General features: G+C 43.0%; 2 protein-coding genes and 1 long non-coding RNA gene across 4 annotated transcripts in view; 1 reads left to right on the forward strand and 2 right to left on the reverse strand.

Moving 5' to 3' along the window:
• Positions 1 to 495: 495 nt before the first annotated feature.
• LOC143142529 (uncharacterized) lies at positions 496 to 4,465 on the reverse strand. Its single transcript, XR_012990943.1, has 5 exons — positions 4,292 to 4,465; positions 3,385 to 3,471; positions 3,156 to 3,305; positions 2,830 to 2,906; positions 496 to 2,086 (listed from the first exon to the last, which is right to left on the reverse strand). It is a non-coding gene; the product is annotated as an uncharacterized LOC143142529 (long non-coding RNA).
• Positions 4,466 to 6,945: 2,480 nt separating this feature from the next.
• On the reverse strand, positions 6,946 to 9,833 carry cunh21orf58 (chromosome unknown C21orf58 homolog). The gene is made up of 7 exons (XM_076302522.1): positions 9,780 to 9,833; positions 9,551 to 9,608; positions 9,154 to 9,227; positions 8,543 to 8,734; positions 8,183 to 8,297; positions 7,604 to 7,749; positions 6,946 to 7,119 (listed from the first exon to the last, which is right to left on the reverse strand). Exons 1-7 carry the CDS (start codon positions 9,831 to 9,833, stop codon positions 6,946 to 6,948), a joined length of 813 nt encoding a protein of 270 aa, XP_076158637.1.
• A 2,019-nt stretch (positions 9,834 to 11,852) lies between these two features.
• Positions 11,853 to 24,604, forward strand: part of pcnt (pericentrin) — a 54,900-nt gene continuing 42,148 nt past the window's right edge. For both annotated transcript variants that reach the window (XM_076303476.1, XM_076303477.1), the window contains exons 1-11: positions 11,853 to 11,991; positions 15,271 to 15,450; positions 16,013 to 16,198; positions 18,154 to 18,303; positions 18,688 to 18,831; positions 19,098 to 21,368; positions 22,042 to 22,137; positions 22,343 to 22,486; positions 23,074 to 23,329; positions 23,982 to 24,061; positions 24,160 to 24,373. In XM_076303476.1, the coding sequence (XP_076159591.1) occupies positions 11,944 to 11,991; positions 15,271 to 15,450; positions 16,013 to 16,198; positions 18,154 to 18,303; positions 18,688 to 18,831; positions 19,098 to 21,368; positions 22,042 to 22,137; positions 22,343 to 22,486; positions 23,074 to 23,329; positions 23,982 to 24,061; positions 24,160 to 24,373 (3,769 nt within the window). In that variant the 5' untranslated portion in view covers positions 11,853 to 11,943. The remainder of the gene's footprint in view (positions 11,992 to 15,270; positions 15,451 to 16,012; positions 16,199 to 18,153; positions 18,304 to 18,687; positions 18,832 to 19,097; positions 21,369 to 22,041; positions 22,138 to 22,342; positions 22,487 to 23,073; positions 23,330 to 23,981; positions 24,062 to 24,159; positions 24,374 to 24,604) is intronic.

Here is a 24,604-nt window from a genome sequence, read left to right on the forward strand (position 1 = left end):
GGGTGATCATTAAAGCTGAGCGTAGAAAGCAAAAGGTGAGTCCTTTTATGTGAATTCTGATTCTTAATATGGAGTTACTTTGGCATTTATTCATCAGTCACAAAACATTTGCCATGTGTTCAGATAAAAGAGGAGAAAAAGAGATGGATGGAGGCAGCCACCTTCAAAGCCAGACCAAACACTGTTACTCACAAAGAACCCTTCAGGCCTCGGAAGGAGAATCATGCCAGTCCAAGTAAGTAATTTGATCCTTTTGCAGTTCCAAGATGCTATGAGCTGAGTTCAGTTAACAGATTTTCGACACAATTTCCACCACACATGAATTTTATTCAGTGTCAATTGAACTGCCGAATACATTTTTGTAATGCGCTTCATGTTGTTTCTGAAAGTGTGACATTGTAAATATGCCCTCGAAGATGTTTATCCTTTTAAATAACACTTTCTGACAGTGTCTGATAATCCTATTCAAGTTGTTCACAGTAAAATTGTCAGAGTTGTTTTCAACTCTAATAGAGTCGATTCTGACTCTGTCATAGAGACCCATTGGTCCCACCCCACAGAGAGTAAATTTGACTCTTCTCCTAGAGCACATTTTTCAGAGTTAAATTTACTCTATAGAGAGTTGAAAAATCACCAAGATAAACTCCACAGGGAGTAAAGAAAAATCTACTCTATAAGCCAACAACTCTTTCCAGAGTCATCTTAACTCTTAATGGGGTAATCTTAGTTTATCTCTATTCAGAGTTTATTCCCAGCTACTCTTGCTAGAGTCACCATTTTGCTTGTCTTTATCAAGCTCTACAAAATCTGAAGGACATACAGACAAATTATTGAAAATATATTTATTACAAAATATTAAGTTAATGTATCAATATACAATATAAAAAGTTTCATTTTTTTTTCCTTTTGTAAATGCATGTACAACACATTTGGCATCAAATGGAACAAAGCCACTAGAACATAATATCAAGTTGTTGTTAGTGATACATTAGCTTACATACCAATTTTACTCACTCTACAGCCTGTACTGAAACATTCTAGCATCACTGACATGTTTAAGTCTACACATTCTAACAGTGAAGCTACACCAGGCACGTAACTGAAGCGTTACGTTCGCATAGCGTCTGCTGCAACAATTAGCTGCCACTATAATCAATGGAGGTAGCTACACCAGACGTGATAGCGGCGCGTACATTCGAAAAAAATAGACCATTCATTTAAAATGAATTTTACGCGTCGCGAACGGAACGCTTCAGTTACGCGCCTGGTGTAGCTCATACCTAAGGCATGATCCAATGGATGGGGCCTAGAAGATTTTCAAGATGACTTAAAGTATGATTCATTTCCTCAACACTTTGCTTATCACTCAAAAAACTGAATAGTTTCCTTAACCTGTATCTCATGTACAGCAGAATGCATAACAGGAACCACTGTATCAAAATCTACCGCCAAATCATTACTTCTGTGTTCACTACAGTTATTTTCCAAAACATGAACATTATTAACGCTATGCTCATGTAACATTTCCAAATGTTTTCTAAAAGCCAGAAAATGTCCCTGAAACACCCAGTCTCACCACACTTTAACCTGAGTGTTCTACCGGGACACAGCCCATGTGGTGATTCTGCTACCTGGATCCTTTTTTGCAGTTCGATGCTGGAGGAAGAAAGACCTTTACTCTGTTTAATAGTCTTCTCTTTGAACATAGTTGACCACCTCTCAAGAAGGTTCGCTGAAATCTCACCAAACAGTAACACAGTCTTGCTCAATCTGATCCATTACATCCACGAATCGAGAGAATGTTGCAAGCATATGAGGTGATTGAGGGTCATGGACCATTTTTTCTGACGATAATCAAACGTTCACCTTCAGCCGCACAACTTCTTCATCAGAAGAATGCTTCATTAGAGATACCGCCTCTCTCAGCTGTTCTTCATTCAGGACTGGCTCGGGCACATCTTCAGAAGCTGGTCCTCCATTATGTTCATTGTGTGCTGGACTTTGTGGTTCCTGAGGCTTTCCTCTGAATTGTTTTAATGCGTCAGGCCAGGTACCCTGATCCGCTGGCTGGATCATAGAAATGTTCCTATAAAACAGTGTAAAGTAGGGTGAGTTCCAGCATTAAGGGGAAATCCAGCGATTTTCCAAATAGATCTCCATTTATTGGGTCACCGAGTATGTAAAACGAAAACAATCGGTTTTACATAGCTCAAGTTGCTAAAGCCAGCAGCTAAAGCGACTGTGCAGCTACAGCGCTACACTCTGGGGTCATGAACATTAGGGCTCAGGAACATGCCCCTAGAGTGTAGCACAGTAGCTTTCTTGCTGCATTTCGAGCTAAGTGAATCCGATTGTTTTTTTGTTTTGTTTTTTTCCCTGTACCGACAGTTCTCGGTGACCTTGAGAAATGGTAAACAATGTATTTGATCTTAAACAGATTCATTACAATTTCTATGCAGAAATACTTATGAAATGGTTTCATTTCAAGTTCAATCATTTAAAAGAGACAAATAATACTGTTCATCTGGTGGTTGAGATGCTGGGATTTAAAGTCAAAAGTCAAGCACAGCATGACAAATCCACACACTCACATCTGTGCAAAATTATCTTTTTATATAGCTTTCGGTCATGGGCCTTTTTCAGGATTCCTGAAGAGGGTCTATGACCGAAATCTAGAATAGAAAGATCATTTTGCACAGATCTGAGTGTGTGGAATTTTTTTGAAGAAAAAAAAATACCTCAGTGTGGGTTTCAGTTTAGGTTACCTTTGTGTTAATGGGCAGCATAAAGATTTTACCAATATTTAACAAGGGAAAAAATGCCACTTACTTGCTCTACCCCATCATCTCCCTTGGGCTTATTTGGAAACAAGGCAGTGGTGTCATCTGAATCACATAATGCATCTACTACAAAGCAGAGGACAGAATAAATCACATATATAGTTATATAGTCATGTCCAGTACCTGTGACGGCTGTATGTCATGTAGTCTTTGATGGCTGAGATTTTTAAACACTAAATAGGCTCAAAGACGGACATAATCAACATCCACAAACCCCACCGAGTGGAATTCCATCAAAACAATGTGTTGCAACCGCTGTTGATATATTCACAAAACTTGTACCAAGTTTTAACTACATTCCATATTACAACTCACCATCATCTTCTGCAGGCTTCAGCTTTAATACACCAAATTTTGGATCCTTCACCACATCTTCAGACACATAGTTGTCAATCTTCTGTACCAAACTCATCATACATTTTAGCCCAGCTTGGTGTTTGGCTTAAATATCAAATTTCATGAACACTAAAATAAAAATTAACAGAACATTACAAAAAAAACTGACAATAGACTTAAACAATGCAACAATTGAATAAATCAGTACCTTGGTTAAATAAATCCTCTAGAGTGGCATCAGTTTCCACCATTTTAATGTATCTGGTCTGCCTGGTATTTAACTTTCACCAACATCCTGAGAAAACATAAAATCAAACATTCAGACAAAATCAACACTACTAGTTTCTTAAAAAAAAACAGGTAACAACTATCTCAGTGACACTGACTAAACTAGTAAATGTGGCACGTGCACCTGTTGGCACTTTGCACTGAACACGTGTCTTCTATGCTATCAATGATGCACATTCAGCAATCAACACGTCCTTGATAGTCAATTAATGCAGCTAGTTTTGAAATAACCAACTTGTGAAGGCCAAATTCATGCTTATGGATGCCTGTTTTACGTGAAACAAGCTTTTTGGTAGAGCATGAACTTTAAGCTAATTTGCCCTATTAATGACTGTTAATGTTAAGTAGCTAACAACAGTAACTGTTACCTCATTAAGCTAACCATAGCCTTTATTTGATATCTGATTTGCATTATGCTAAGCTGCCAATGAGAGCTACGTTGGCTGATAGGCTAGCTGCTAACCAAGTCAATGTTGACCATTAAAGACGATTATACTGGTATCATATTTGGTTGAGTAAATATTAACATGATAAAAAAAAAACTTATAGCATTGTACAATACGGGAGCACGAATTGACATGTACCTCATGTTACACAGAGGTAACGTTAACGTTCATGTTAACTTTCAACCTTCGTTAGCAGTTAACATAACGTTAACGTTAGCCCCTGAAGGTCAACACATTTCAGAATGATATCTTGACCATACATTTACGTTAAGTTACACTCCTCTTACGCGTCACCGCTTATTGTTTATCATTTTCGAGGCATACTACGGAACATGTGAAATAAATCTCTAGTAAGTGTATTTTAGATGAACATCTACTCACCTTCAACTGCACTTCAGAGAGATTCTTCTAACCAGGCTCCGTCGCGTCGCTGCATTCTCTCAAATGGAAGGAAGTGGGTGATAGGCTACTAACGTTCGTCTCTGACGTGAGATGCCAGAGGGCACGTTCCGCCAGTTAGTAATTTGTCTGAGCCCTTACACACTTGCATGTAACAAACATACAATACTTATAATTATTAGTATTATTATAATGTTTGTTCGCTTTGACTATTCTTTGTGAACAGCTATAGGCTTGATAACAGAGACTCCGTTTATAGATAGCTTAGCAGTATTTGCCTATTTTACTGTAGCACATGCTAGCCTACAAACTTGCAAGTAATTTTTTAGTAGCCTAGTCCAGAAAAAAATCTTAAAGCTACCGAATGACTTTGGAATAAACCAGAAGAAAACACTTGATTTTTTATGTATAATATCCAAATAATAATTAGGCAAACATCTCCCAAGAAATTTCTAAAATGGCGTCCAAATGAGAAAATTAGGTGGATGATTAACTCTTGTGATTTTAACTCTGTTTTTTAACTAATATGCTAGAGTACATTTTACTCCAACTGTAGTAAATGTAACTCTATTAGAGTCAATAACAGTCTACTCTGTCATTTTAACTCTTGGGATTTTACTGTGTTCATTCATCCCTTTTAGCAGTTATTGCTGGGTCTTAAATTAGTGCCATCCCTTGTGTAGCTCCAGTGGGATTCAATTTACAAACTGAACAAAGGTCCAGAGAATGGCTGATGCTGGACCAGCTGAAGAGCTCCAGGGAAGCCCTCAGAGTGGTCATGGAGCAGGAAAGACTCTGGGAGCAGGAGCAAATGGAGAAAGTGGCCGTTGCCAAACTTCGCCGAGAACAGGTAACTTTTTTTAGTTGTTTTTTTTTAGTTCTAGATTAGGATGCTCTTCAGCACAACAGGTGACCTATAGCAGTACTAGATCAGGAGGCTTTTGAGCACAACACTGTTTTTATCAGTGGCTGATGTCTCACTAGTGGTGAAGGCAGCATAGCTCGATGTGCTTGTTTTACTGCTTGATGCTAGACCTACACTGCGTCCATCAATTTCCAGCATAAACCCTCATGTTAAGCGACATTAATTCTTTTCTTGAATATCCTCTGTGGCTGTTAGGTTCACAAAGCCCAAAGTATCAGGCGCTACAAACCACTGAAGCCAAAGGCTGAGATCCCTGTGACTATCCCTCAGTCTCCCCAGTTCTCTCACAGAATACTCTTTAGGAATAGATTTTAGCAATACAACAATGTATTTATTTATTGTACTTTGCATAGTTTATATAGAGTTTATTGTTTTTATTTTTTACCCAAGTGTGCATAAACCAGTGCTTTTCTTTTTAAATCGACTTAACCATGCGGTGTGCCCTTAGAAGCTTAAGTGGACTTTTTATTCAACAATGGACTGTCATCCAATGTTGACATTTGATTTCATTTAACAGTATTGGCTGCCTGTTGTATATTATGAATTTGTACATACAAAATAAAGAATATTTAATAAACACTGGATTATTTAACAAATGTATGTCTCGTGTGGGTTGCTGGAACACATGTGAAAAAATGTGCATCATCCAATATCTTGGTTTAAGGTTTCTCTTGAGTCATCTGCTTTCTATACACATTATAGTTGTTCTATCTGCACACATCAAGGCTTCATTCAAAGTTCAGGTGCATGTTGCATACAATATTCAGTCCTTATGATCTCAGTCAATGTATAAAGTGTTTCAACGTATTCTTATAGTGAACTATATAACTGAATTATATATGAAATGATTTGTTAGTAATTAAAATAAATGTAGGATAATCAGCTATTGGCAATTGCCATTAAAGTGCTTTGTTATGCAGTCCTTTGGCATTCCTTCACTGAAGCTGCGAGATTCTGTAACCAGACGCATGGAGTTTGTGTGCAGTGTCAGTTCTCACCACATTACTCCTCCCGTCTGTTTTAAAATCCCAAATGGCTCTCGGCAAAGTTCAGGGTGTGGGCAAGGTGACCTCACATGATGGGGAAACAAGTGGTGTATTGTTATGAAGAATGATCTTTGCCTGTGATGCATCATTCTGCCGGAACTGGATTAGTTCCACCTCTGGCCACTGTTATGGGAAAACAAAAGGTGTCCAAAAAGAGGCAGAGAAACCATGTTAATTATCAATTATACGATATATTTTGATAATCCTCCCCATGATAAGAATTTAACCTCTATTGTCATATTGTGATTGATAGTGCCATGATATTTGTACAGGGTCCAAAATTAGCTGCTGTTGGCAGGTTACTGGAAGAGGCCTTTGTTTTCATTGCATTTTAGACTTTAAGTATAGCTTGAAATGTGCGAAATGGCTTACATTAACTGTTTTTTCATTGATTTTACAGGAAAAAGTGTTACTGGTACATTGTGATTCATTATGTATCATTATCAGGATATGAGATGGCCTATATTGTGTTGTGAGATTTTGGTCATATCACACATCTTACAAAAAAAAACTTTAACGACACCTTTTTTTTTATAGCTAAGACAGGCCCAAAAGCCAGGATGAAAGTGCACAGTTTATGCTGATAAAACCTCAGAGGAAAGGCTAGAGGCTTGTAGCAAGATCAAGGTGAGTGGATCAGGTGTAGACCCAGATCTTTTTGCCCCTTACGTGTTTAAAGTTGGGAGTGATATTGGCCCCATCACGTGTTGCACTGAGGGTTGGTATGCCCCTCCCTGGCTGCCCCATATTGGATAGGTAATGGGAGGCAGCTGGGGGCCAGATGGGCTGTAGTGATGGTGGTGGTGAATGGCACTGCCCTTTGCTTTGGGGTACATTTCCTGGGTAACATCAAAGGGCAGAACTGGATGACACAATCTACAGACTACAAACTCTACAGAGTTGATACTTGCTCTAAAATGAGAAAAGTAAAATTATACAGGTGATGGGGATTTCAGTGATTCAGCTAGGTATTTGGTCAGTTAAAGGATAATTCCGGTATTTAGCACTTTGAGTCCCTTTTCTGGTTTGTTTGGGATGAACATGAGTGGTGGACACCGAAATTTTGACGATGGGTCCTGTCTCGACTTTCTGACTTGTTTTGAATAGCTTTTGACTGGCTGGCTATGGGCATGCACAAAACATGCCAAAAAACAACCCTTAACGTTCATTTTCAAAACTGTGCAACTCACCGAGTGGTTAGTGATGTTCGTTGATGTTCCAAAACAAGTAACTTTAACTTGAAATAAAATGTGCAGTTGTGAGACAATAAAAAATTTATTTCAAATGAGATAGTCATAACTGTTGAAAAAAAGAATGACTGACCGCTACAGAGTGTGGGGTTGAGGGGGTACTATGACCAGCTCCCATTGGTGAGTTCAGAGCCATGGGAGGGAGGGCCTTCAGCATCATGTTCTGCATGATGATCTGGTGCATCTGGGCATTCTGCATCAGCATCATTTCCACCATGTCTGTGGAAGGACAGGCACGTCCACAGTGTTAATTGCAATTGTTGAATTGTAATTCTTGAATGATTATTCTAATGTGAAACACATGAATCTCACCACAGTAACTCATGCACAACTGCACACTGTGGATATTTTTTATTTTTTTATTATTTAGTTTATTTAGTATATTTAGTATTTAGGAATTTATATTTCTTATCTTCTACTCTCTCTATTGTGCAGTGGAGTTTTTTATATTTATATACTTCTTTTTCTGCTGTAAGTGCATGTTGTGTGTGATGTCTGTATGCTACTGAGTCCTTGAATGTCCCCCTGGGGATCAATAAAGTATCTATCTATCTATATATCCATCTATCCATCTATCCATCTATCTATCTATCTACCTACCCACCTACCTACGCACGCACAGACACACACAGTTTATTATTATCACTTGTACCCTCTTTGATGCTGCCAGATTTGTATGGCGGTGCCAGCTGAGGCGGAGGTATCTGTGTGATGAGTGGCTGTTGCTGAGGCAACTGTTGAATTATGGTGGCTGGTTGTTGAGGGAGCTGAGGAGAGTAGACAAAAATGAGTTGGCAAGGTGTGGCTGGCACCACGTTAACAGCTCTACTCAAAATGACTTTATAAACATCATAAACCTGTAGAGCTCTCTGAGAGAGTGGTAATGAGCGTAATGGTACGCCATCTAAGTTTATAACACCTTAGAAGATCTTAGCTACTGAATGGCAACTGAGATAGGGTTATGAGAGTTATGAGCAGAGACAACATGAAAGACAGATCTGCTCGGATTTACCGTCTGCTGTATGATTCGGGGGGGCAGCTGGGGTGGAGGTGGTGGGGGCAGCTGGTGGACAGGGGCAGGTGGAGGTGGCTGGTATATGTGAATCGGAGGAGGGTTTGCTGTTGGAAAGGGATCTGGGCGACGTTGCCTGTGACTCCCTCCCCATGTATGTGGTCTTCCAAGATCCTCCAGTAACTGTTGCTCCTGTGTGACACAAACAGAAAATATTCAGACTTAGATTGTATATTATTCTACTTTCTGAATTTGTGTCTCGTAGTACTGTTCTAAAAAATACAAAACACAACCCATACAATGAGAACTTCTCTAATATATAACTTAGCAAACCAAACTCAAGCTCATGAGGGTGTAAATTCATGGAGATCACAGAGAAGCCCTACTGTTAATGATATCACAACTTCTTGTGACATGATGCAACATGCCTTGGGGTTCACTGTCTATGTTTTCTCTATTTTGATACGGCATGTCTGCTGGTGAATCATTTCTTGGCAACTCAGACCTGGTGAGTAAATATTATTACTACCACATGCCTGAACAAGGTCCTATATATGATAAAAGATTGTCAGCATTAAATTATCTCAGGCTTATATAGATACTATACATACTCTGAGCCTCTGCAGTAAACTCCGCTTCCTTCTCAGGGCACTATGTAAGGCATCCGCTTGCCCATCATAACTTCCTGCAATGAAAGAAAGAATATGGTTAAGAAGGAGTATGACCCATATTTATGCATCCTCTGAAATATGTTCTCCCAATGCAATGCCCCTCTTCAACCAGCAGAGAGCGCAAAGACCTCATAGTAAAGAGTTATGCCCTTTATCTCAAATGAGGTACTGGAAAAAATTAAGCAGAAAGAAAATATAAATTCCTCTCCACTGGTTCCTGAAACAAGAGCTTGCGACTATACATTAAACATACACGAGTACTCAGTACTCAATATACAGTATATTGTGAAAACTTGTAAGCCAAATAAATAGGTTATCAATTTATGGCACAACTTACTTGTGGAAATAGCTGAATCACCCCTCTCATCATAATTGTTCCTTTCATTCTCAAGTCTCTGTAGTGAATGATACATTAGTAAATATTGTCATCAGAAGCACAGACTCAGATGATTCATTCACATACAAATACACCAACGGCACAATAGAATGAATCATTCTGTTTTGTGTAAGTGATTACCTCATGCAGTGCAAACGCTCAAAGCACATTGTCTCACTCAAACACTCACCTTCTCCAGCAGCTTCAGCTTCAGCCTTGTCATCTGGTCTACCATATCATTCATATTTGCAGGTTTAGAGAGGTAAGAAAATATTAAAAAAGTGGTTTCTCCAAACAGAATTGAATCATAGGTTTAAATCCACCTTGGAATTATAGGTCAATATACTCCATTAAGTTTGTCAGATACAAATATATACCCTGCTTCTCAGTTTTGTGTATAGCATAGCTTACTTCCTCACATCAATCACCTAGTTGCCAGAAACACTATAATGATCTTTGAGTAGGCCAAGCCCTCAAGTTGCTATGCAGCAGAGATCCCTATACACAACACTAACAGTTTACTTAACTGAAACACTTAAGGGTTTTGAAGAAGCTTGTAGGGCCTACAGCAATAACCATTTCTGTTCCAATGTCTTTTTAAAATTAGATGGCTTGATAACTGGTCTGCAATTGACTGGCGATGAATAAAGACGAAGAAATTACATATTGGAATATTCTGATTTTCCTCTGTCCAACACATGTGCACCTTGCTATTAGATTAGATTAGATTAGATTAGATTCAACTTTATTGTCATTGTGCAGGGTACAAGTACAAAGCCAACGAAATGCAGTTTGTGTCTAAGTGCAAAAAAGCAGGTGGAATGTGATATACAAAGTATTGACAGTTGGTGCATAGGCAGGACAAGAAATATAGTGCAGTGTAGACAGGAGTATGTGCTATTGCCAGTGTGGTAACAGTACCATTGTAGTGCAGATACAACATTATAAGAGTATTAAGAATAAGTGTATGTGCAGGATGGATGATATGAAGAGCAGTAGAATAAGGCTATGTAGGCCTATAAGTGTAATTACATGTATAGTTGAATTAGTAGTACAACTAAACTTGTAGTTTTAATTTGAATAAAGGTGCTGTGCAAATTGATTCTATTGGGCCTAATTAGGCTACAAGATCACTAGAAACTATTCATTTCAGTATAATGAATGTTCAGATGTTCAAACTGATGTAAGGCTTTTGGGCATTGGGCCATGCGGTTGGTTCAGTTAATTCACCCGGGCTACAGACACTCCTATTTCTATTGGTGAGGAACCTGATACAGCTGTATGGGTGTTGCTTTAGGAACCAATGAAGCTGGTGCAGATGAAACTTGGCGCAGAGAATGTCTAATAAGGGGAGAACTGCCACTCTCGGAAAACTTCCGGTTTCTGAACTGGTTGCAGTTCCTTCTGTGGTTCCACATGAGGGCGCTCGTCCACGAGTGCAGAATGCATGGAGGTCTATGGAGCTGTACCCCTCAAAATCCACTTTTCTCGGGATATAATTTTTTTTCAAGTAATTTGAATATTGTATTCGAAAGGGGAGGCAAAGAAAATACACTTGGTGGAGTATTATATTTTTTAAAGTCACTTAATTGTTGTAAAAAGCCTTTCAAACGTGTCAATGACGTCACTCATTAGCACAATGCTAGCGTGTTATGGGCAACAACGACCCAAACTGTAAGAAATCAAAAGGACATAAGTACTCGTTCATTCAACTTTTGACCTATAACCCATGTTGAAGTTATACAAACTACAATCAAATCTGAGATTTGTCAACGACAATCAGGTGAAAGAGACAAATTTAGCCGTCTAGCTCCATTGACTCCCATTTATTTTGCACTCATGGCGATCGCCCCCAGTGGAAATCTGGTGGAACTGCAACCAAAATTCGGTACAATGGGACTTAATACGGAGTGGCAAGGCTCTCCGTAGACGGGCTCTGCTTGGCGTTTTGAAAACAGATTTTTAAGGCTGGGTCTAAAATTCTGTAAGAACAATAACTGGTTACAAAAAGTGTCTGTTAGTACCCCCATGTCAAATGCATGTTTCTTATAGGTTGACAATGTGTCAGTTACAAATCTTGGAGTGAGTGGGCGGGAGTTAAGTAAATTGACATTAAGCACAAATCTGACTGGCCACAAAGTTCATCATGCTGATTTTGATAGGTCTCATCAATTGGATCTAACCAATAAGGGGGGAGTTTAACCAAGTTCGCGGCCATGTTGAATTTCTTTCTGACAGTTATTCTGAGGATTCCTTTCCAACTTCAAGATTGGTAGCTAAGAAATAAGAGACCCCGTCAAATTGAGTGTTGCATCGAAAAGGAACCTCTCTTATGGTTTAATTTTATTCAGGAGATGGATAAAGATGAACGGAGGAGAAAAGTCGAAGCCGGGCGAGCAAAGGTTTGTAAACTTAAATGTTAGCTGGTGAAGTCATACTACTCCCCCCCTCTGCGGATACAATAGCGGTAACGTAAGCTAGCAACCTAGCTCTAGCTTGTAGACTAACGAGCTAAACTTAAGCTTGCCGCCGTATTAACTCACTAACGCTAGTTTTCCTGACCAGTGTTGTTTGACTGCCGTATGGTTTTGTGCTACCTTGGCTTTGCCATTAATATAATATGCTGAGAGATCCTCTGCATATCTACAACTTGTTTGTTATTACTAGCTAGATGGCCAACTGTCGCTAGCTTAGCCATCCTAGCACAATGTTGCCGCCGTTCCTAGTTAACGTTACCCGATGCACTGGTGTTGAGAAAAAGTTTTCTGAGTTAATTAACGTTGGTCAACAGTTCGGGGTATAACACATTATAGCCGCTCATTTCAAATCCATCTATTAAGTTGGCTTGTATCCCAAATCAAAGGTAGAAGATTACGTTATGTTGATCATAAAACATTGCCATCATGTTATTTTACCTTGAACATCAGAGTGCTGCAATACTAATCTACGTTGTCTGATATGAATGATGCTTAACTAACGTTATATCAATTTACAGAAGTAGACTAAGCTTTTGTTACGATAACTATATGTTGTTTCTTCTTTCTGATTTGGTACCCTATTGTACATGTTTGAATGACAACATGATGAAGAGGTTGAGATTGGGCATTGTACGGCTGTGGCATACAGTCCTTTTGTTTAGCTCTTTTACATCAAGTGCAATCAGCTGCTGTAGGCAATGCCCCTCTGCAGTGTGGACGAAGAGAAGATTTTCAGTTGATTCTATTTAGCAACATTTCATGCTGCCATAACGAGGCTATAATGTTATTTTAAGAATATAGCCCACCAGACGTTAGCGATAGCTAACTTGCCTTCAGTTCATCGTGACACTGCGAAGCTGCTCAAGAATAGAAGTAACTTATGTCTGCCAAGGGGTGGACAGAAGGTGTTGAGGTGAACAGGATGGCCTTATGTCTGAGATCGTGCAGTGACCTGGTCAGTGCACTTTACACTAATTTGCTCTTGAAGCTAATGCAGACGCAGCACAGGCTATCATACAGTGGCAAATTGTAGTGTTTGCGTGTAGACAGCCGCGGAGCAGTTGGTAGTAGATATGTGAGGGTGGGAATCTGACACAGGCCTGTCTCCGGGTAGGACCAAACCATCTCGCAGGTGGCTGAGTTAAATTTAGGACATTGTAAGCATTTACGTCAATGCATGCCGTCAGCCTGCTCAGGGTAACTAACTGGTTGAAAACACTCCCTATTGATGTTAGGATGTATACTAGTTGTACTTATAGCTGTGGAGACGTAACGGCTGATTTGTTTATTTTCATGTGAAGGCTGTCGTTTTGGTCTTTCGTTTTGATCTTTTGTTTATTAAATGTTCAAAACTCCCCTGCTGAAGGATAGTGCGTAGCTCATGGCCATGTTGTGAGAACCAAGTCAGTGTCTCTTCCATAGTTTAATCGTTTCTTGTTTGCTCCTGTAGATGGCAGACTAATGTCACGAAATGGAAACAGAATATGTTTCATGTAAACCTCGCAAGATTTTTTTTGCGTCAAATATTTCGAATCAATGTTTGCTACTTTGAATTTGTCTGGCATTCATCCCATAGGAAATGTAATTGTATAAAGACATGCTCACTACCCTTTGTGAACTGCAACTAAGGTCTTACAATTTTATGACTGCTGAATGGAATGCATGTCTTTTATGGCATTTCAAACTCATTGTCCAATCTTCAAATTGTTCAACTGACTAAGTGGTTGCCAGGGACTTGTTTGATCACTATGGAAATGCCAAGCCAAGCTCAGCCTTATCCCACTGGACAAAGCCTATAGGTTAATGTTTTATAATAAATAAACAGATTATTTTGCTGTTGCACTGGTTGATGGTCTCTTGTTTGCACTAGTGACTATGACAATCATCTTATATCTTTACACAGACACTTTCCAATATTATAAAGGAGAACTCTTGAAATCACGTATAAATACTTGTTATGATTATTGGAGACAAGCCGCAGCTCTTTTACACTCAGTGCTCCTGCCAGGATCTGTTTTTGGGTTCAGACATGGCTTCAGGCTACTTCTGATATTTACATCTCATGTGACATGACGGCGTGAAGAGAAGATGGGGGAGATGAGGGGTAGACTGATGCGTACACACACACACACACACACACACACACACACACACACACACACACACACACACATACACATACACATACACTGAGCTGGAGAGCATTGAATCTGCCAATGCCACCCACATTTGTTGTCATTTGGACTAATTTGCATGCAGAACTAGGTCACTATTAACCACATTGGCCAAGCTGGTCTAAAGGGATAGCTCAGTCATGGATTTAATCATGTGTGTGTGTGTGTGTGTGTGTGATGATGTAGAGGTTTGTATTGCTACATCACTAGTTAGACAAGCTCCTCCTTACTCTCCATATCCTCACAAGACAAGCTCCACCTCTGAATGACCTCATAAGTAAAGTGCATTTCTTTTTGTCTGACTGACATGTTGCAAATCTCAGTTTTCTTTCCCTGGGAGAGGTGTTAATGCAGTGTCTTTCACAATAGTTCTGTGTCTTGCGATGGGATGTAGCTCCTGTTGTGTAAAGTGTGGCTGTTAAAAGGTTCGTGGGTGGGTGTGTGCGCATGTACTGTATGTATGTGTGTGTGTGTGGCACTTCAGTGGGCTCCTTTTGAAGCGCAGTGATCTAGCGTAAGCAGCTTTAGAAGCCACACACACACACACACACACAAGGGGAGGGGTCTGTAGAGTGATGTGGGTGAACAGCAGCCAGCCGGCTTGCCTCTGAACTCTGGAAATTCCTTCTCTCGAGTGAGTCCATCCATGGGAGACAGGAGAGCCTGTACACTTGAAGCCAGGACTGGGTCAACTGAATTCCTCCTTTTTCTCCACTTTTTTCCTTTTTCCTTGTTTCAGTTTTCCTTTCGAAGGATGCTCATGGGGTACTGTGTACCACAGCATCCCTTCCTCATTTTGGTTGCCATGCCAATGGGACAGCTTTCCGGCTGAGATCAAACGTGATGAGGGCACTTTGTTTTCCCCCCACCTCAGAGTGGCTGCGTGAATTTTGACCCTGGACGCCACCTGTAGTTCGCCCCCTCCCTCCAGTATCCAATGGCCAATAGCTGTTAGCATGCTGCTGCTCAGCTCCTGTTACCTGATTCTCACCTACCTGTCCCTCTACCTGTCCCTCAACCTCTTCCACAGCTTGCTGACTATCGACAGCGTCGTGCGAAAGGTGACGGTGGGAGCACGCAGAAAAAGACGTCGAAGAGGAAGGGCTCGGCTGTCCAGAAGAATGACAACGGCACGGCGCAAGAGCGCCACCTAGAAGCAAGCCCGACGGACGAGCCTGACCATGGACAGGACTGCAGGACCACGTCTGAGGTTTGATAACAGTTTTTCATCATTTGTGTCTCTTGTGATGTTTTTGTAGTATTTTTGTGGCATTTTTTTTAAAACCTCTGCTATAAAAATATGTCACGCAATCCAGATGTGTATTTGTACATTTGGAATTTGTTAAATAGCTGTTGGTGAATAAGTGAAATGAATGCAATTGATACCGACCTCGGTAGTCGGTAGTTTGACAAAGTCTGATGTTATTCAGGGTGTTGTGAAAAGAAAAGTAAATATGTGCAAAGAAACATTGCAGATAAATGTATCTGTCGATGCTTTGCTCCCAGTAGTTCTTGTAATGTGCATCACCCTCACTGCCCTGATTGTATGTTTGGTGCTTGGTTTGTTTGCGTGTGTGTGTGTGTGTGTGTGTGTGTGTGTGTGCGTGTGCCCCTTACTCATTCCATAGACAAGAAATGGGTCATCTGCCATGTGAATGCTGGAGGGGGGAATGTTGTCATGGTAACACAACCAGTAATAACGTATGCTTCCGTACGTTTCCTTCCTGTGTGTGTGTGTCCCTTTCTTTTCCTTTTTATTCACAACCATTCAGCACTCTCCAATGTCCTCTGGTGTGGACCACAGCGACCAGGAGCTCCAGCAGTGTAGCAGGCTCACAGATCATGCAGATACCCAGGTGCAGAGCTCCCTTTTGGACATGGCCGCAGCTGACCAGCCTGAGGAAATGGAGGACGTGGGACCAATGATTGTCCCTCACACAGGCAAAGAGCAGCTCAAGGTAGCCCCCCCCCCCCCCCCCCCCCCCCCCACACACACACACACACACACACACACACGCGCACACACACAAACAAACTATAATCAATGAAACTGGCTACACCAGAGGTCATACCGGCATGCATATTCAAAATTAATAAGCACAGCGCAGAAGTAGCATTTCTCTACAAGCAAGTGGAGATGTTGATCGTCATACCCCAAAAACTAAGCTTGGCAATGTGTTTGTTTATATGGGTTAATTTGGGTGTACAGTAATGGAGTGCATCTGAAACATCTGAAACCCCCAGCTGTGATTGGAGTAATTCACTTTTGCCCTGTGCCTTTCCTTTCCTCTCTTGAATATGACATTATGAAACCCTTCATGCATCATCTCATATAGTCGCCACTTTGAATGCTGTGAGTCTGATTCACAGCACAACAAACCACAAATGGAGAAGGAAAAAATAGAAAAGCTCATGCAATAGCTTGGCACATAAACCACATTTTTGATTTCTGCGCTTTATGACCACCTAAGATTTTAATCCTTCGTCTTTCAACTGTAATGTGTGTACCTGGCTTTACCTGCTAGAGAGCCAAGCTTGCCACATTATTTACACATCAGTGATAATGCAAACAGTGTCTCGATGTGAGTCTATGCCAGTATGACACTTTTTAATTCACTAATGTTGCACACGCACATCAATGAATGTTTGTTTGTGGAATTTGTTGTAAGAGTCATTTGTATTGATTGTCTTGTTTGTTGTGCTTGCAGCTGTACTGTTTGTCATTAGTTTGCTTTGTTAAACTGTCGGGAAAGGCTTCTGGCAACTGTAATAGATTACGGGAATGGTATTGAATTTTGAAAGACCTTGTTCATGGTAATGGTTGTCAGTAAGATTTTTTTTCATGGTGTCTGTGTGTGTCTGTGTGTATGTGTCCCTGATGTTGTTTAATTTAAAGGAGAATTCCGGTGTGATTTTGACCTAAAGTGTTTTGAAACATGATACCGAGTGTGAACGTATGTCTCATAGCCCATCTCGGCTTGTCCCCTGCACTCCGAAATCTGGCGCTAGTTAGCCGATGCTACCAACAAGGCGGTCAATGGTGGTGCCTCGGCATTGGCATAGCCATGCAAATAAATCACTGTTTTACACCATTTACGAGGCTCAATGTATCTCCACACTTCATTGGTAGACTTCCAAGGGCCCTGACATTTAAAACGAGACATTGAGAACTTTGTATAAGCACTGGTAGTTTACTTACAAGACGATTTATACAGACAGTATCTTCTCGAAGTTTAGCGTTTGCAGCCATCTTGAATTTAGTCACGATAAGTCGAGCGACGAGTAAGAATGAACAGGTATGATAAGGGATCAGATTCCAAAAATAATTCCGTGGAAATGCATAGATTCCAGTTGCTGCTACTGGAAGAAACTGTAATCCATGCATTTCCACAGAATTATTTTTGGAATCTGATCCCTTATCATATGATTTTAGGTGAAAATCACACCGGAATTCTCCTTTAATTAAACCACTGTTGGTATAGCATCGGAGTGGGGTCAGAATAAAATTGTTTTTTGAGTATCCATGCCAAGGTAGAGGTGAACATCTCTGTGCTGTGTGTTGGGCCAGTCATCTGTAGTATACTAGCCAATACCTGTGTGTATTGAATCTAATTTTAAAAGGAACATTGGAGAACCCTTTTGCAATTATGTAAGCACATAATGTAATTTGAAAACTGCTGCCCTGAGTAAAAAAAAACAATGTAAATGATCTCAGCAGGTATTCTGTCTATAATGGCGTGGAATGGACATTTTTAAGTGTCTCCAAACTTTTGACTGGTAGTGTATATCCCCATTTTTGGGCCCTCCTACCTCCTGGTCTATAACCATTTTTGTTGTCTCCACTGCCGTTCATTCTAACAGAGAGCATATGAAACAGTCTGTAAGTGAACCTTTCTTGTGTGTGGCATTATAGCAATTACAGAGTGCTGTGGAGAAGAGGAATGAGATCATCTCTCAGCTCAGCGCGAACCTGCAGGCGGCGCTAGAGAGCCGAGACCAAGTGCAGAGGGAGGCACTGCAGCTCACGGATCAGATACAGGCCCTCCAGCAGCAACTGCAGCAGGTACTTTTTCAGTCCATCTCTCCCTCTCCCTCTCTCTCCCTCTCTCTCCCTCTCTCTCCCTCTCTCTCCCTCTCTCCCTCCCTTCCCACCTATACACCCACACACTCGCACAGCTGCTGTACAGTCAGTGTTCCGTGGCCTGAAATATTGAACTTACATAATCATACGTCATTACCTGGTGTCAGGTAGAGCATTAGAAGTTTATTTCAGTTTCACACTCACGCTGCCTTTTAGTTACTATTTTCAACATCCCCCCCCTCCTACTACATATGTGGACACAATGTGGTCCTTGATGTTAAAAAACAACCCACACTCTTGAAGTGGAGCCCTGCCCTGAAAAATCTGCGGTCCTCATCTTGGAACGCATGTCTTTCTCCCACTCAGACGAAAGAGTACCTGCGGAGCAAGAGCCAGGGGTGTGCTGAGCTCAGCCAGGCTCAGCAGCATGTTGGCCCGTTGCTGCAGAACCTTCAGGACCAGGGGTCCCATGTGGACTCTCTGCTGCAGCAGCTGCAGGAGTTGGAGCAGGTAGAGTTAGAACAAGCAAATATACAAATTATCATTTGATAATATATTATATGTGATCTAATTGACAGCAAACTTATTTTTGTGTTAAACATTTCACAGTTTACAGGAACTGACATGCACACGCATGTTTATTCTTGATATTTGCCTTTTTGATTGACAGTTGCCATCTTGATATATTTCAAAGCCATGTGGTTATGAGCTATCAAAGTGTGTATTATTGATTCCTTGTGAATAAATAAGCATTAAAAAACAAACTTACTTTGTAGAAAACCAAAGATCAGCGGTGCCTCCTGTCCCAGAAAGATTCAGTGATCTCAGATCTCCAACAGAAGTTGGGCATCACGGAGTCGGCCTTCCCCGTCCAGACCTCCGTCTCCCAAAGAGCCTCATCACCTCCCAGCCTCATAGACCTCCCTTGCTCCCCGTCAGCGAAGGGCCTCATTGCACTTAGCCCAGAGAAAAGCACCGATACTGACCGCACAGACCCTCTTATTGAAAGACTGCGTGCAGAGCTAGCGGAGGAGAAGGACGCTAGCCAGCAGGCAAGGGATCGCGTCGCACACTTGCAGCAGCTCGTCGACCGGATGGAAAGCGATCGGAGCAGCATGGAAGCCCAACTGGCCGAGGTCCAAGCCGATCTCAAGAGAGCCGAGTCCCACGCGCACGAGGCTCAGCAGTACAAGGCGGAGAAGGACGAGCTGAACCGCGAGATGGCCCGGCTCCACGGCCTGGTGGACGAGCTCCAGAACCGGCTGCGCGAGGAGGAGGAGGCTGCCCGCCTGCTGCGGTCGAAGCACGAGGCGGACATCTCGAACTATGACCTCCGCCTGCAGACGCTGCAGGAGGAGAGGGAAATGGACTTGACCCAGCTGGCCGAGACACATGAGGCAGCGATCAAACGGCTACAGGGCGAGCACGACGAAGAGGTCCAGCGCATTCAGAGGCTGCTCGAGCACGTCCAAGCCCAGGACGCCCATCTCGACTTCTCCCCCCACCGCAGTGCCTCGGAGGACCTTAGCGAGCGTGTCGGCCAGGTCAAGGCCTCCAAGGAGCAGCAGAATCAGGACTTGGCTAGTGAAGGTGCGACTAGAGTAGTAGACCTTTGTTTGGACGCCTCGATTTCAGACGACCAGGAGCCCCTCATGGAAATGTACCTGGCTTCCGCCGGACCGCACAACAGCTCCTGGGCTGAGGAGAGTATGGAGCAGCACAGCTTGCTGGAGACGTCTGCACAGTTTGAGCTGACCAGAGAAGTCGTTCACTCGGAGGGCGAGTTTGGTTTGCTTAACCACACCGACAACGCTGCTGACCTCACCGAAGGGGCCTTTTCTTCACCAGATGACGGGGATAATCCCCCGCCGGAGCAAGGCGAATCGTTCGTCTCAGAGGGCATGGACGAGGGCATGGACCTGGGCAAGGAGCTTCTCATTCAGCAGTGCCAGGAACTCACTGATCAGCTGGAGCAGAGCGAGCGGCAGCTGGAGATCCTCCAAGAGGAGGTGCGGAGGTCTGCCGAGGAGGTGGAGGAGGCCCGTGACCGCTGGAGCAAAGTGTCCGAGGAGCTGGAGGCGCTGCAGCAGGAGCTTGAGATGGAGAGGGAGGCGCGAGTCCGCTGCGAGGAAATCATCAGCCAGAAGGAACACGAGCAGGACAACCTCAAGAACAAGCTCAGTTTCCTGCAGAACCTTCAGCAGGAGCCGGAGCACCGGAGGAACAGAGCCAACGGGGCGCACCAGGAGGTTAACGACCTGCGCCTCACTGGTGACGACTTGATCAAGGAGCTGAAGGAGGAGATGGGTCAGCTGGTCGTCCAGTTGAAGCTCCAGGAGCAGCTGGTCAGGGACGTCCAGGACAAGAAGCTGGCTGGGGACTCGGTGAGCAGTGAGCTCCAGGCCGTCTTTGGCCGCCAGGTCTCAGTCGTGCAGGCTCATCGAGACCAGCTGCTGGCCCAGCTGGAGAGCCAACGTGAGAAAAACCTGGCCAACTCACTGCTCCTGGAGCAGAAGAACCTGGAGGTCGACTCCATACACAAGGAGCTCCGGCAGCTCACTGCCCAGGTGGACGAGAGAGGGGAGAAGCTTCAGGCCTTGGAGAAAGAGAGGACTGATCTGGAGAGCAAGCTCATTTGCCTTAAACAGAACCTGACCAATGTCGAGGAGGCACAGAGTCATGCAGTCTTGGAGAAGGCCAGTCTCGAGAGGCGCATTCAGGCACTGGAGGAGCAGGTCCAAAGCATGGAGAGTGTTTTGGAGTCGGAGCTGGAGGACTTCCAGAACCAGCTGGAGGCCAAGGACGTGGAGCTGGGGAAGGTGAAGGCCGAGCGGGAGAAGGCGGAGGAGGAGCGCATGGAGAAAGAGAAGGAGAAGAGTGCCTTGATGAAGGAGCTGGATGCCTTGAGTCAGACTTACGAGGAGCTGGAGAAACGGTACAGAGAGGAGGTGCAGGCTCTCCTGCAGAAGGAGGAGGGCGTGTGCACGCAACTCAAGAGCTGCCATGAAGAAGAAATGAAACATCTGAAGGAGAAACACCAGAAAGAGGTGAGATTCGAGGGACACGTGTGATTAAAGGGGAAATCCGATTTATTTATTTTGGATTTGCTCTTTTTTTTTTTTTTATGTTAGGACCCTCATTATACTACCAAAGAAGTGTCCTGCTACTTTGAGCCTCATAAATGATTTAAAATTAGCAATTTTTTTTTTTACCATGACAAATGCCCTATCTCTACCAGCGTTAGCATTTTGGAAGCATCGGCTAAAAACAGGGTAGTTTAGAATGCATCGGATTAGCGTTTTTTTGCTCCCCAACGAACATTCAAAGTCATTCGAACTAAAATCCATTTTACACCGAATTTCCCCTTTAGAAAAAAGCAGTGTCAACTGCTGCTCGATTATGGCAATAATCATTATCACAATTATTTTGTTCAATATTGAGATCACAATTATTAAACATGATTACTCAGTGATTTTGAAACTATCATCCATTTTCAAAACTTAAAAATAATGCACATGACAAATCAAGACAAAAGAAGAGCATTGTTAAGGAGCTGAATGTAGCATAATAATCATTATATTTTCTGTTGTATGTTTCATAATTGTTGGAAGTCATAATCATGATTAATCGATTAATTCAATTAACTGCATAGCCCTAATCAAATGTTTTTGATGAAGTGGTAATTACAGTTCCCATTTCTTTTTTTTTCTTTTTTTTCAGATTGATGACCTAAATACAAAGCATGCTGAGAGACTGTCAGAGGAAAAGGCCAACATGGAAGAGGAGCAGAGAAGGCAAATCAGCATGGTCAAACAGGTAAGCAAACGAGGGAAGTCCACGGTCATCCTGTTAAACTGGCATCAGCTTTGGCCAAATTGATGTTGATCCATGATGAATTTGATGAAACGGCATCTGCTGTAGCATTATTCAGTGTTCTTCCTAGAAAGGCTCTCCACAATATCTATTTTCACAAAAAAAGCTTTTCACTTAAACTCCCAACCGCGCCCTCTATCCTCTGTAGGTGAATGAGCGCGAACATCAGAGAGTGCTGGCGCAGCTGTCGGCCGAGCACAGGGAGACCCTGGAGAGTCTGAGGGAGGAGATTGGCGGGGAGCAGAGGGACAGCATGGAGGAGGCGCACCAGGCAGAGATGGCACAGGCACAGGTACTGGTACAGACATCAGGCAGAGATGCTACAGGCACAGGTACAGACATCAGGTACTGGTACAGACATCAGGCAGAGATGCTACAGACACAGGTACAGACATCAGGTACTGTTACAGACATCAGGCAGAGATGCTACAGGTACAGACATCAGGCAGAGATGCTACAGGCACAGGTACTGGTAGACATCAGACATCAGGCAGAGATGCTACAGGCACAGGTACTGGTACAGACATCAGGCAAAGATGCTACAGGCACAGGTACTGGTACAGACATCAGGCAGAGATGCTACAGGCACAGGTACTGGTACAGACATCAGGCAGGGAACAAGAGCTTCCAGGATTGGCTTTCCTATCTTGGGTCTTTTGGTAGTAGATAAAACAAGATATGATCAGAGTAATGGTATGCCATCTCTGCCAGAATTCAGACGGGCTAGGCCATGTAAGTTTTAAAAATATAATTCATAGATAATGAATCTCTCTCCCCTCCCTCCCCCTCCCCCTCTCTCTCCCTCCCTCCCTCTTCCTCCCTCCTTCCCCCTCCCTCCCTCTTTCCCTCTCTCTCTCCCCTTCCCTCTCCCTCTCCCAGACGCAGAAGAATCTGGAGCTGGAGGCCCTGCGTCTGAGCCTGAGCAACATGCATACGGCGCAGCTGGAGCTGTCCCAGGCAAACATGCAGAAGGAGCGTGAGGCGGCGCTGAGCGAGCTGCAGGCAGCGCTGCGTGACAAGTGGGCCCAGGAGAGCGCCATGCTGCAGACACGCCAGCAGTTTGAGCTGGAGAGGCTCCGTCAGCAGGGCCAGCAACTGGAGGAGCGGCTCCAGCAGCAGCATCAGCACCACATGGGTGAGTCCAGGCAGGGACGTGTGTGTGTGTGTGTGTGTCTGGCGTGGTGATTTGAGAGGAGGCCTGTGAAAGGGTTCACTTGGCGTGATGGACTGAGAGTTGAATTAACCACTGTAGTGTAGATGTGTACGCACATCTATAATAATTCTACAGGTGCTGGATGCTAGTAACAGCGAGTAAGAAGGAAGAAAAGCTATCCGCACACTTCCTCTAAAGCTCCCAGTTTAATGGTAGGTCACACAACGTTTCGACCACTCAGGTCTACGCCAGGTATAACCTACAGTGGGTACTAGTTAAAAATGTGCACTTCACTCACGAAAAACGTGAGCGTACCATTAAACTGGGAACTTTAGAGGCAGTGTGCGGATATCTTTTCTTCTTTGAATTGACCACGTCATGCACCTTCCACTAGGTTGAGGTCGGAGATTGGTAAGGGGCTGGGGAAGACGGCATACATCTCGTGGTAGATAGTGGGGTGAATGGGGAGAATTGGCCACAGTCAACCATCTGCTCCAAAAACAGCATGGCTTGTTTGATTTGATTTGTGTTGGTCTAGTAGGATGCTTTTTCTAGAAGCTTTGTTTCAGCTACAACAAGTGAGAGGAATAACAGAGTTTTCATGTACTTTGTTGGCGGCTCTCTTGCTTTCCAGATGATCTCAAGACTGAGTGGGAGAAGCGACTGTCAGAAGAGAAAGCTTCTGCAGAACAGCTGCTAGCCAGTAAAATACAGGTGTGTGCTTCTGTCCCGTCTTGTAATGGACTGTGGCTTGTGTCACTTTGTAGATAAGCCACTTAGCAGTCTCTCCTCCTCCTCTTCTTTCTCATCAGGAGCTGAATGCTCAGTGGACCCAGGAGTCTGACAAGGCCCAAGCGGACCTCCAGGCCCGCGTGGACGAGGCCCAGAGGAACCTGAGTGAGAGCCAGGCTGCTCTCGCTGAGGCCCAGGACAGTCTGGAGGGCCTGCAGGCCTCCCAGGACCAGGAGGTCCAGAGACTGAATCAGGAGCTGAGTCAGGCCTGTGCCGACAGAGACTCGGCTACCCGTGAGTAGTCATTCAATATATTACCATATACTTAAGACTATAATATTCTATATATCAATACTATATTTATATTTTGCTTCTCAGGGAAGTTTATATTCAATGCTCCACGTCATTGTTGACTAGTACTCACTTGGTTGATGCTGTAGTGGAATTAAAAGAGAAGTGAAGTGAATATGAAGATTAATGTATTTTCTGCCAAGTTCTTTCTCATTTGAATTCTCAGATATTGTG

Source organism: Alosa pseudoharengus, unplaced genomic scaffold (genome assembly GCF_046254945.1).
Source record: "Alosa pseudoharengus isolate Yale_2024_CS ecotype anadromous, Long Island Sound unplaced genomic scaffold, YU_APseudo_1.1 YU_APseudo_1.1_scf_24, whole genome shotgun sequence".
Classification (NCBI taxonomy): domain Eukaryota; kingdom Metazoa; phylum Chordata; class Actinopteri; order Clupeiformes; family Clupeidae; genus Alosa; species Alosa pseudoharengus.